Source organism: Rhincodon typus, chromosome 29 (assembly GCF_021869965.1).
Source record: "Rhincodon typus isolate 14 chromosome 29, sRhiTyp1.1, whole genome shotgun sequence".
NCBI lineage: Eukaryota > Metazoa > Chordata > Chondrichthyes > Orectolobiformes > Rhincodontidae > Rhincodon > Rhincodon typus.
Genome location: NC_063360.1, coordinates 914749 through 927780, shown reverse-complemented (window position 1 = coordinate 927780; position 13032 = coordinate 914749). Strand labels below are relative to the sequence as shown.

The following is a 13032-nucleotide window of genomic DNA, read 5'->3' as shown; positions in this document are numbered from 1 at the left end:
GTGAGTGGGGTTATAGAGAGTGAGTGGGGTTATAGAGGGTGAGTGGGGTTATAGAGAGTAAGGGGGGTTATAGAGGGTGAGCGCGATTATAGAGGGTGAGCGGGGTTATAGAGGGTGAGTGGGGTTATAGAGGGTGAGCGGGATTATAGAGAGTGTGTGGGGTTATACAGAGTGCGTGGGGCTATAGAGGGTGAGCGGGATTATAGAGGGTGAGTGGAATTATACAGGGTGAGTGGGGTTATAGCGGGTGAGTGGGGTTATAGAGGGTGAGTGAGATTATAGAGGGTGAGTGGGGTTATAGAGAGTGAGTGGGGCAAAAGAGGGTGAGCTGGGTTTTACAGAGTGAGCGGGGTTATACAGAGTCAGTGGGATTATAGACAGTCAGTGGGGTATTAAGAGTGAAAGGGGTTATAGAGAATGAGTGGGGTTATAGAGAGTGAGCGGAGTTATAGAGGGTGAGCGGGATTATAGAGGGTGAGCAGGATTATAGAGGGTGAGCGGGATTATAGAGGGTGAGTGGGATTATAGAGGGTGAGCGGGATTATTGAGGTTGAGTGGGATGATAGACGGTGAGCGGTATTATAGAGGGTGAGTGGGGTTATAGAGAGTCAGTGGGGTATTAAAAGTGAAAGGTGTTATAGAGAGTGAGCGGGGTTATAGAGGGTGAGCAGGGTTATAGAGAGTGAGTGGGGGTTATGGAGGGTGAGTGCGGTTATAGAGATGAGTGTCCTTATGTACAGAGACTGTTTGGGTCAATGAATTCCTGGCTATCGTGCTGTTTACTCATCACAGCTCTCCAGGCCCTGACTGAAATCCTTCATTTCCTCTCAGGTTCCATCTTCGCCTGGCTACAGTCAGCAATTGCTTTAACAGACGTGATTTCCACCGCTATGTTCAACAGTCTGTACGCTAACTCAGTCCAGTCGGCCAGTAACTTCCTTCTACTCCTAGCTGCAGCGATATGTTGGTCCAGCACTGTGCCAGTTGTGTAGGTACCCCTCTGTGTGAGAGAGCTGATCTGTCTACCCTCACCTCCTTCACTTCTCCACCACCTCCTTGATTTTGCGATTCTGTCTATCTCTCCCTTTTTGAACGTCATCTCGGCCCTTTGCCCAAACATTCTCATCTTTCCCAAAATTTCTTCTCCCAAACCAATCATTCGTTCAGCATTTATCTCCACTGTTAGCAAAATCCGAGCTGACAATGCATTAGAGACAGACCCTCACACAGAACCTCAAAGTCATCCACACCCTCGTTCTCTCACTGACCCTCACACTCTCACTCATCCTTACGCTCACACTCACTATCACATTGACCCTCAACAGACACCCTCACACAAACCTCCACTGACTTCCACTCTCATGCTGACCATTACTGATCCCCATCCTCACACACATACCCTCACACTCACCCTCACTGCCCCCTACCGTCACACACACCCTCGTTGACCCTGCTGTCAAACACCACCTCACACACTCACTGACCCCCACCCCCACCCTCACCCTTAAATTCCATCCATATCATCACCCAGCGACTCCCCCTCCTCCAGTCACAACTCGCAGTGAAACTCCATTGTCCAATCACAGTGCCCATTGATGTCTGTGCCCCCCTGACTGAAAGCAGGAGGTTGGGAGGTTATTAGTTGTTGACGACGGGGATGGAGGGCAGGGCAGGGAATGTAGAAACATGGCACCACTGGGGTATTCATAGCATCTCTTTAACCAGGATAGAGAACCCAACTGACTGGCAGTGGTTAAGAGACACCATCGAGAAGGGGCCATTAGTCCCCAACAGGGAAGGACAGCAAGCAGAAGTTCATGTTGACAGAATGAAATTGAATTGCAGCGAGGAGTAAGGATGTCGGACAAGAGCTTAAGGCATCTAACAATCCCCATAGAGACCCATAACTGTTCAAAAGAGATTCCAACTTCCAATTAATAGCTGAAAGAATTACATATCAAAATTTCATGATTTAAGATGCTTACTGTAACAAATTACTACATAACACTACTAACTAAACACTATCTTCATAAAGAATTTATACACTAGGCCACAAATAGAATACCGTCTCCTTACATGGTGAATCACAATAGCCTTTTGGCCTCTAGCTGCTCTCTCCTCTCCCCTGGATACAGGCAGAATATATAAAAAAAAAGCTCTACCTGTATCATTCAATGATACTCTAGAAAATCCTGTAACCCAATCAATGGTTGCCTGAGAGGGTGCTATGCCCTGTCTGAGTCTCAGAAATGTTTAGAGGGGATTTTAAAAATGTTAATGAAACGTAATATGAAACATCCCACGAAATATCTGGCTGTAGTTTCTATGACTGTAACTGACCTCATCTCCTCTGGACCTTCCTTCCACAGCTTCCTACCTCATAGTCCCCCCACCCCGATACAACCTGCTTCTACCTCCTTCCCAAAACCCACAAACAGAACTGCCTGGGCAGACCCATCCTTTTAGCCTGTTTTTAATTTGATTTATTGTAGTCACTTGCATGGAAGTACAGTGAAAAGTTTTGTGTTACGAGCAGTACAGGCAGATCATAGCAAACAAGGACATAAAGATCATAGGGTGCGTAGACAGAGCGAGGCATACAAGGTTACAGCTGCACAGGAGGTGCACAAAGCAAGATCAACATTAGCAAGTTCAACATTATTTGAAGTTAGAGAGGTCCATTCATCAGTCTAATAACAGCAGGGAAGAAGCTGTTCATGAACCTGTTGGTGCGTGTGTTCAAGCTTCTGTGTCTTCTGCCTGACTCCCCACTCACCTTATTTCCTCAAATCTTGACTTCATTCTCTCCCCCTTTGTTCAATCTCTTCCCACTTACATTCATCATTCTTCTGATGCTTTACGTCAGTTTCACAATGAGGTTGGGATTGACACCAGACCACGGAAGAGAGGGGTCAGTGGGACTAGTTTGCAGTGCTCTAGTACAGGCACAATGGATTAAATGGCCATTTTCTGTACCTCGTTCCAGGGTTTATAGCTGGAGAGAGAAAAGGGGAACTCACAGCTCGATTGCTGGCACAGACTCAGGACAGAGACTGATCGCAGAGGAACTGCACTAGAGTGATGACAGCTGTGCATCGTCTCTTTCGGAATGAGGAATCACAGCCAGGATGTGAAAATCCAGTTGACAGAAAGAGACCAAGGGGTTAAAGTTCAAGGAAAGAACATCGAGGCCTGATCATGAGGAATTCTCATTTCTTGGTCTCAAACTGAAAATGATTGGAGCATTGACATGGGAGCTTGCTGTGGCTCCCAAAGGTGCTGGGGTCTTGAAAAAGAATACTTTTGGGAATGATAGACTGGCGGTAACGTTATTGGACCTAATTCAGGGAATGGGAGTATTGAGCTTTTGAATCCAGCTTTAAGATTGTCCCTGAGGCTATAGGGTGGGTCAAGAAATCGCCAACTGATTCACAAGTATTCTTGAGGGAGGGAAAGCTGCCATCCTTGACCAATCAAGGAGCCCGCAAACCGTGTATTTTGATGAAATCTTGCAAATCTTTCAGTTCATAAAATGATTCAAAGCAGCTGAAGGACAATGAGTGCCAATGAATCCCATATCCCGAGATTGAATGGAAGATCAGCTGAAGTGCATAATAATTATCTGTTTATTTATTCCATCAGATTTATTCTGTCAGATATTGCAGCTTGAGATTAATGTTGATCTACCTCACCGTGGGATCTTTCTGTTTGCCTGATGACCCTGATTTGTTATTACAGCAGAGAAATCCTCCAGGATTCTGTAATAGTGCACACCACTGAGTTATTTTTGCAGTTGCTCGTTAGCTCGCTGAGCCAGTTGTTCTGTTGTGTGCAGATGTTTCGTTACCCTTCTAGGCAACATCATCAGTGTGACCTCTAATCAAAACATTGGTGTTCTGCTTCCTTCCAGATTTATATGATCCTCTGGTGTGATGGTCTTGTCACTTTCAGTTCTGTTGTTTTAGCAGCGGTCTGCATACAAGGTCTATTTCTGTGGGTTTGTTAATGGAGTCCCGTGTTGGGAACCAGGCCTCCAGAAATTCCCTTGCATGTCCGTTGTTCGCTTATCACTTTGTACCAATCAAACTGATGATCCTCATTGTCTGTGTCACATCTGGAAGGAAGCAGAACACCAACACTTCGATTAAAGGTCGCATTGATGATGTTGCCTAAAAGGGTAATGAAACATCTGCACACCACAGAATAACCAGCTCAGCAAGCAAACGAACAACTGCCTCCATACCCAAGCTACAAATTTTCGCTATGAGTTATTTTTCCCTAACTGTTCAGGATCTGTCATACTGCTTACATATAAAACAGTCTAACTCTGGGCAACTGCCCAATACCACATCCTTATTGAAAACAGAAGTTCTGACTTATTCTTCCTGATACCACCCACTTAATGCACGATTTACCATCAGGGCAATACAAACCCACCCAGATCCAGACAAGAGATTGCAATAGAGTGAATAAGCTGTTCAAAAATGCCCATCTAACTTCTTTCACAGAATGAACATTTGGAGGGAAAAGACTGAGCAGTTCCCTGGGAAGAGTCAGCATGACTTTGCCAGAAGAAAGGTTGTGTTTAACCAATTTATTGTGGCTCTTTGAAGAAGTAACATGCATTGTGGATAAAGGGGAGCCTAGCAATATACTGTACTTGGATTGCCAGTGAGCTTTTGATAAGGTGCCATTTCAAAGGTTATTGTGGAATAAAAAAAGCTCATTGGTGTAGGAGGTAACACATTGGCATGGACAGAAGACTGGCTTTCCAATATGAAGTAGAAAGTAGTAATAAATAGGACTCTGTTTGGCAGGATGTGACAAGTGAAATCCAATACAAATGGCATTTTGTTGGACTTTCTGTTGGACCAAAGCTGGACTAGTGTCTTATACATGTTTAGCATAACTGCCTGGTGTTTGAACTATATTGAAGGAGTCACTTATCCCAACTGCTTTATCAATGAATTGGTTAACTTGTGTCTCAACTTTCAAAAAATTGTTTGCAAACATCCTCTGGTCTCTCATGTCTTTCATCCCCTTTAAAATTGTCTACAATTGTGTCTCCTTATTCTCCTGTCTAAAGTGCATGCCTTACAACATTGAATTCCATCTACCATGTGCCTATCTATTTAACATAGAACATAGAACATTACAGCGCAGTACAGGCCCTTCGGCCCTCGATGTTGCGCCGACCTGTGAAACCAATCTGAAGCCCATCTAACCTAAACTATTCCATTATCATCCATTTCACCAGTCTATGTCCTTTTGATGTCCATCACTATCTCCCCGCCATTTATTACACTTGCACATTGTATCATTTGCAATTTCAAAACTATGCCCTAGATCCCCAAGCCTGGACATTAGTTTGCATCATAAACTGTCCCTGCCAGTGCTCCTGTCCCAGCCAGTGCTCCTGTCCCTGCCAGTGCTCCTGTCCCAGCCAGTTCTCCTGTCCCAGCCAGTGCTCCTTCCCTGCCAGTGCTCCTGTCCCTGCCATTGCTCCTGTCCCTGCCAGTGCTCCTGTCCCTGCCAGTGCTGCTGTCCCAGCCAGTGCTGCTGTCATTACCAGTGGTATGTACAATCTTGGGCATCTGAGCAGCCCTGTCTGATCTCTCCACAGGTGTCTATGGTTCAAGAATGACGTTAAACCTTTCACAGTGTTACACAGAACAGTCTCGATTTTACCTGTGCAATTATCCCAGGCTATAAATCAGACAACAAGAACACAATACATTGATGATTTAAGAAAATGAGTAATTAATAAATATGACTGTTACAAAATGCCAAGTAGTAGAGCTGACCATTAAAATCATTTTTGTCACCTGATTTGTTAGGTTGAAAATGCCTAATGGATTCTTTAAGGTTTGGTCAAAATGATTACAAGAAGGCATGTGTGCTTTGATATGAAGCAAATTTATCAGCTTAATCTACTTAATATATACGTATACAAACTAATGAGTGTATCTATTAACTTAAACTACATAATATACATATATACAGGCTATACAAGTTTGGTGGCCTTGGTTAGCACATTTATTAGGAACAAGTGTTTAATGACAATTAGTCTCACTGCCTTCTGCCTGTCAGGGACCTCATTTTGCAATGGGGGGTCTGGGGAATTCAGGGTTCCTGGCACTGTCCACGATCCCGCTCCAAGATCAAGTCAGATGAGTGTGACAGAGTCCCTGATGTTAATACTATTCTGGTTACATGCTGTACCATTACTTTCAGTACTTTTCCAGATATTTCATTGTGCAGACAATAAGTTGAAAACATCATTCCAGTGGCGCCGTGTCAATTATGTAAAATAATGCCCCCCATTGACAATCAAGGTTATGCAGTTACCCAACAGCTAAAATAAACTGTTTTTACACCAGACCAGTAACTTTCCACTTGTCTATAATTGCTGATTGTCATGCCCAATTAATCCTTAATGATTAATCTTAATGGTCGGGTGTGAAGACATCATTTTTTATGAGCCAATCACTACACCTTCTCACAAGAAGCAGAGCTAGAGGGGGACACAGAGACACAGCCCCAGCTCTTGGTCACAAGGGTAAGGGTGAACTAGGGAGTTGGATTGACCGAACACTGACCTGGTATTCACTTCTGATGATGCACTCTCCAAGCTGGCCTTGTCACAATCCATACAACAGCAGGGTTCAGAGATAGGTCACTTTTCAGCCTGGGGTTTCCTCCTGTTCTGGTCCAGAGTGTGGAGTTTGGGAAGGAGCAGGACAAGGGAGGTAAGCTGTCTTTGTGTGAGAGCGTTTGGCTCACAGACATACACACACACATATGCATAGATTGACTCACTCGTGCACACTTTCAGCAGGGATGTCAGCGACCAGTGACCAGAGTCAGGACGCCAGCAGCCAGAGCAGGGATGCCAGTGCCCCAGTGCGGAGCAGGGGTAGCAGCCTGGTGCAGAGTGTGGTAGCAGCAGCCTGGTGTGGGAGTGGGGATAGCGATCCAGTGCAGAGTGCAACGGCAGCCAGCAGTCACCAGTTTGCATTTACCTGCTGTGAAGAGCTTTCAGAGAGGGGCTGTAATGTTTGCCTTTTTAACTTTGCTTCATGTTTTTTTTCTGACCTATTGTCATACTGTGTATAGTTGTAATGTAATTATTTTCCTTCATTTCTCTATTCTGTACCTAAGGACTGTACCTTGGTACATTTGTACCTAAGATGGCGCTGTAAGTGGCGACTTCTAAACTTTTCAGTGTATTCATTTGAGTACATGTGACAATAAAGCTAGTTCAGTTCAATTCAATCACTCACTCATACGGAGTCACTCATTCACATGCACATACACCACACACAGACATAGACACACGCGCACACACACGCACAAACACAAACACACAGACACACGTTAATGCAAACTCTCACTCACAGATGCAAATACACACACACACCACACATGCACTTTCACCCTCACTCTCTCTCTCTCTCTCCCTCTCTTGCCCTTCCATGCACCCTCAGACCCAAGGGGCTCTTCTCCAATACCATGAAGTTCACAGGATATTAAACATCTTGGGTTTAATAAACGTCTCATGTTGAACTCACTACTATGTCATTACACTTTAAAAATGGTAACAGAGATGAAACTTTGGTGAGTGTTGCAGAGCCACAAACTGAGAGACACAGGCATGTGCAGAGCTGTGAGCTGCTATGACAGAAGGACACCGGCCAGTGTTAAAACATGAGTTAAGAAAAAGTGGCTGCAGTTTCTCCCAAACCAGCTCCTATTGAAATATTGGGGGTTATGAAGCAAAACTGTAATATCTTCCATTCACAACAGCAGAATTATGAAGTAGCAACAGACTTGATGAGCAAACCAGACAAGTTACAAGTCTTTACATTTTTATCACTAGTGGGAAGAGACAGTTTCAAAACATATTCCACCCAGATATCTCTGAAGAACCTAAAATAAACACAGCACAAATTTTGAAATCTTTGAAGGCACCCATTGAACCTAAAGTGAACATTACATTGGAACAATACATACCTAAATATTAGGAGCCAAGGTGAAAAACAGTCCATTGATCAAAATGTTGTAACTGAGCTCACAGAAACCTGTGAAATTTTGCAACTAAAAGATGAACTAATTAAAGATATCATTATCTTAGGTATAAGGGGTCCTATTATGACAGCACGACTGCTGAGAGAAGAGAATCTAGCTCTCAGAGAAGCCCTGTTACTTGTAAGTCAACAGCGGCAGGACATAGAGAACAAGTGAATTTGTCCACAACATAAAGAAGAAACTCAGGCCTGGACTCAATGTTGAAAAGCAGCCTGGACTTTCCAAGTGCAACAAAGTGCGAAAAAGTAACAAGTGTCCATGGAAAGGCCAAGGTTAAAAGGTGAGTTGCAAAAATTGCTGAGATCATCACATAAAACAAAAGAAAGCAAGGCAAACATGGGGAACACTATTTTCACTGCAAATAGCTAAACCATGTTGCATGAAATTATTTAGCCAGGAATTGGACAAAAAAAGGCCCACAAAGATGATCGAGATGATTACTGGAAAGATGTCAGATAAAGATTCGAATGATTCAATCTACATTTAGAGTAGGTCGGCCAGTCAGGTCGGAGAATAAATGGTTTGTTTTGTAATAAAGACCACAGAATTGGAGCATCAAATGAGGATGAAAAGCTCCAGATAGACACTGGTGCTTCTTGGTACACGATGAGCAGACCTGAGTAGAGTTAAACCAGATGGTGATCCAAAGGTGAAACCCACAAAGTTAATATTGAGGCTCTGTGGTGGAGCAATGCTCACCCTGAGGGCACAAACAAGTCAGAGAACCCAATGCTATGGCAAGGCTGAAGACCTGGAATCCCAGATAGGAGACACAAAGCTAAGCCACTCATCTCAGCAGAAGCAAGTTGAAAACTCAAGCTCATAACCTTTCATGCTCCAGAAGAAACTGATAGTGTTTCTCAGGCCACATTGTTTGATGGAGAGACAGACAAACAGAGAGTCTCTGACTGCAAGAGATCAAAGGTAAGAGCTGCCTGAGGCAATAGCATAAATTAGCAATCAGCTGAGGAGATGTTGGAACTGACCCAGAGAGCACGTCATTCTAGCAGAAATTGGGGAAAGAAAACAACCATCATACACCATCACAAACATTTTAAAGATCATGTAAACTATGTATGCAAATACATGGACAAAAGTGAAATGAGCAAGGAATAGCAAACCATCATTAATGAACTAGACCCATTGCTTGTTTAAGTCATAGCTTGGGTAACTCACATTAACAAATAATACATGCAAATATTTTTGTATAAAAAGGGGATGTTTGGATTGAAATGCAATCATGCACAAACGTTCTTAGTCATGTGACCTCTACCGTGGAGCACATAGATATCTCAGTTTCACTTCGACAAAGAGCTTGAATTGAACATACTGCTGTGTTGTATGTTCAGATCAGCAGCAACATTGAAAACAAGGATAAGAATTTTAAAACCAAAATGTTACTTGGCCTGGAGCCAATGTAGGTCAGTGAGCACAGGAGTGATAGGGAAATGGGACCAGCTGCAAGTGAAGGTACAGGCAGGAGATTGCTGAATGATCTCAGGTTTATGGAGAGTGAAATGTGGGATACTGGCCTGGAGTTTGTGGAACAGTTGCATCTAAAGGAAATAAAGCCAAGGAATGAGGGGGTTTCAGCAGCTGGTAACCTAAGACAGGTGTGAGGCTGAACAATGTCATAGAGGAAAAACAGGCAGTCAGAGAGATTGGAGAAATAGGAGGACACAAGCTCATCTCAGTGTATTGGGCTGCTGGTGGTAACAGTAAGGGATGGAAGCTGGAGGAGTCACTGGAAAACTGGGTGTCTTTGGCATAAGGAAGAGGAGACAAACAGGCAAAGGATTTCTCAGCCCAATGTAACCCACACACTTCATTTCATATACATACTGTTAACACTTCCTGGTTTAATCTTAATTTCCTTTCATGTTTGTAATGATCTGATGCCAGTGGAATAAAGTATCCTTGCTTTATGATCTTTGGGCCATCCATGTGTTCAAATTTCATGTTGCATCAGGATTTAATTTGTGAAATCAAAGTTGGGAACAAACTGTCTTAACTTGCACTGTTGCGAGGGAGAAGAATGGAGACAGTCACCAGGGAACAAAGTTGGATCAGGGACTAAAAACAATGACTTCAGTTTACCCAAAATTTAATTTGAGGAAATGTCTGTTCATCAAATACAGGATGTCAGATTAGCAGTCTGATAATTCAGTAACAGTGGAGGGTTCGAGGTGAACAGGTAGAGCTTTGTGTTGTCAGTGCACATATAGACAGTAACAGGGTGCTTTTCGATGATGTCACCGGGGAATAGCATGTAGATGAGAGATAGGAAGGGGTGAGGGATTGGGTAATGTTGTGGGGCAGCTCAATTCCAGGGGATTCTCTGTTTCTGCTGGCTATGAGCAGCCTCCATTTTGCTCAGCACCAAACACCATCTCACCATGATCAATAGGCACCAGTCACACTCACCGCATTGGCATCCCAATTTGCCAAGCCCTCACAACTATCATGGCACTTCTCTTGCAGGCCACTTAGGAACCATGCACTGGCATTGTGTGATGTACTGACAAGTATCATAGAAAGAACAAAGAACAGAGAAAATTACAGCACAGGAACAGGCCATTCGGCCCTCCAAGCCTGCACCAACATGCTGCCCATCACACCTAAAACCCTCTACCCTTCCGGGGACCATATCCCTCTATTCTCATCCTGTTCATATATTTGTTAAGATGCCCTTTAAAAGTCACTATGGTATCTGCTTCCACTACCTCCCCCAGCAACGAGTTCCAGGCACCCACCACACTCTGTGTAAAAAAACTTGCCTCATACATCACCTTTAAACCTTGCCCCTCGCACCTTAAACCCATGGTGCCTGGTAACTGACTCTTCCACACTGGGAAAAAGCTTCTGACTGTCCACTCTGTCCATGCCCTTCATAATCTTGTAGACCTCTATCAGGTCGTCCCTCAACCTCCGTCTTTCCAGTGAGAACAACCCAAGTTTCTCCAACTTCTCCTCATAGCTAATGCCCTCCATACCAGGCAACATCCTGGTAAATCTTTTCTGTACTCTGTCCAAAGCCACCAGATCCTTCTGGTAGTATGGCGACCAGAATTGAACACAACTAAGTGGCCTAACTAAGGTTCTATAAAGCTGCAACATTACCTGCCAATTTTTATACTCAGTTCCCTGGCCTATGAAGGCAAGCATGCCATATGCCTTGTTGACTACCTTCTCCACCTGTGTTGCCACTTTCAGTGACCTGTGTACCTGTACTCCCAGATCCCTCTGCCTATCGGTACTCTTAAGGGTTCTGCCATTTACTGTATATTTTCCATCTGGATTAGACCTTCCAAAATGTATTACCTCACATTTTTCCAGATTAAACTCCATCTGCCATCTCTCTGCCCAAGTCTAAGATATATATCCAGCTGTATCCTTTGACGGTCCTCATCGCTATCCGCAATTCCACCAACCTTTGTGTCATCGTCAAACTTACTAATCAGACCAGTCACATTCTCCACCAGATCATTTATATATATTACAAACAGCAAAGGTCCCAACACTGATCCCTGAGAAATGCTACTAGTCACAGCCCTCCAACGGTGGCACGTTGGCTCAGTGGTTAGCACTGCTGCCTCACAGCGCCAGGGACCCATGTTCGATTCCACCCTCGGGTGACTGTCTGTGTAGAGTTTGCACGTTCTCCCCGTGTCTGCGTGGGTTTCCTCCAGGTGCTCCAGTTTCCTCCCACAGTCCAAAGATGTGCAGGCTAGGTGGATTGACCACACTAAATTGCCTGTAGTGTTCAGGGATATGTAGATTGGGTGGGATGCTTTGAGGTTCGGCGTGGACTGGTTGGGCCGAAGGGCCTGTTTCCACATTGTAGGGATTCTATGATTCAGAAACGCACCCTCCCACTGCTACACTCTGTCTTCTGTGACTGAGCCAGTTTTTTTATCCATCTTGCAAGCTCACCTCTGGCTCCATGTGACTTTACCTTCTGTATCAGTCTACCATGGGGGATCTTGTCAAAGGCCTTACTGAAGTCCATGTAGACAACATCCACTGCCCTACCCTCATCAATCATCTTCGTCACTTCCTCAAAAAACTCAACCAAGTTAGCAAGACATGACCTCCCCCTCACAAAACCATGTTGCCTCTCACTAACTGCCCACTGATTTCCAGGTGGGAGTAAATCCTGTCTTGGAGAATCCTCTCCAATAATTTCCCTACAACTGACGTAAGGCTCACCGGCCTATAATTAGCTGGATTATCCTTGTCACCTTTCTGAAACAAAGGAACTACATTGGCTATTCCCCAACCCTCTGGGACCTCCCCTATAGCCAGTGAGGATACAAAGATTTCCCTCAAGGCCCCAGCAATTTCCTCCCTTGCCTCTCTCAGTATTCTGGGGTATATCCCATCAGGCCCTGGGGACTTGTCTATCTTAATGCTTTTCAAGACCTCCAAAACCTCCTCCTTTTTGATCTCAACATGACTCAAACTATCTACACACCCTTCCACAAGCTCATCATCCACCAAATCCTTCTCTATGGTGAATGTACTGTACAGTTGTACAGAACTGCGTACAGTTCTGGTCGCCACATTACCAAAAGGACGTGGATGCTTTAGAGAGGGTGCAGAGGAGGTTCACCATGATGTTGCCTCATATGGAGGGCGCTAGCTATGAAGAGAGGTTGAGTAGATTAGGATTATTATTAGAAAGACGGAGGTTGGGGGGGGGACCTGATTGAGGTCTACAAAATCATGAGAGGTATAAACAGGGTGGATAGCAAGAAGCTTTTTCCCAGAGTAGGGGACTCAATTACTAGGGGTCACAATTTCAAGGTGAGAGGGGAAAAGTTTAAGGGAGATATGCGTGGAAAGTTCTTCACACAGAGGGTGGTGGGTGCCTGGAACGTGTTGCCAGTGGAGGTGGTAGAGGCGGGCACGATAGCATCATTTAAGATGTATCTAGACAGATAC

General features: G+C 44.4%; 1 protein-coding gene across 3 annotated transcripts in view; it reads left to right on the top strand.

The window, feature by feature from the left end:
* The window catches only part of LOC109936546 (thymic stromal cotransporter homolog), a 20266-nt gene extending 13049 nt beyond the window's left edge, over window positions 1-7217 (top strand). The window contains exons 3-4 of one of the 3 annotated variants that reach the window (XM_020535148.2): window positions 832-988; window positions 2987-7217. In XM_020535148.2, coding sequence (XP_020390737.1) covers window positions 832-988; window positions 2987-3077 — 248 coding nt within the window. In that variant the 3' untranslated portion in view covers window positions 3078-7217. Of the gene's footprint in view, window positions 1-831; window positions 993-2986 lie in introns of all 3 variants that reach the window. The other 2 variants (XM_048614341.1, XM_048614343.1) reach the window with 2 other exon arrangements.
* Window positions 7218-13032: the final 5815 nt, after the last annotated feature.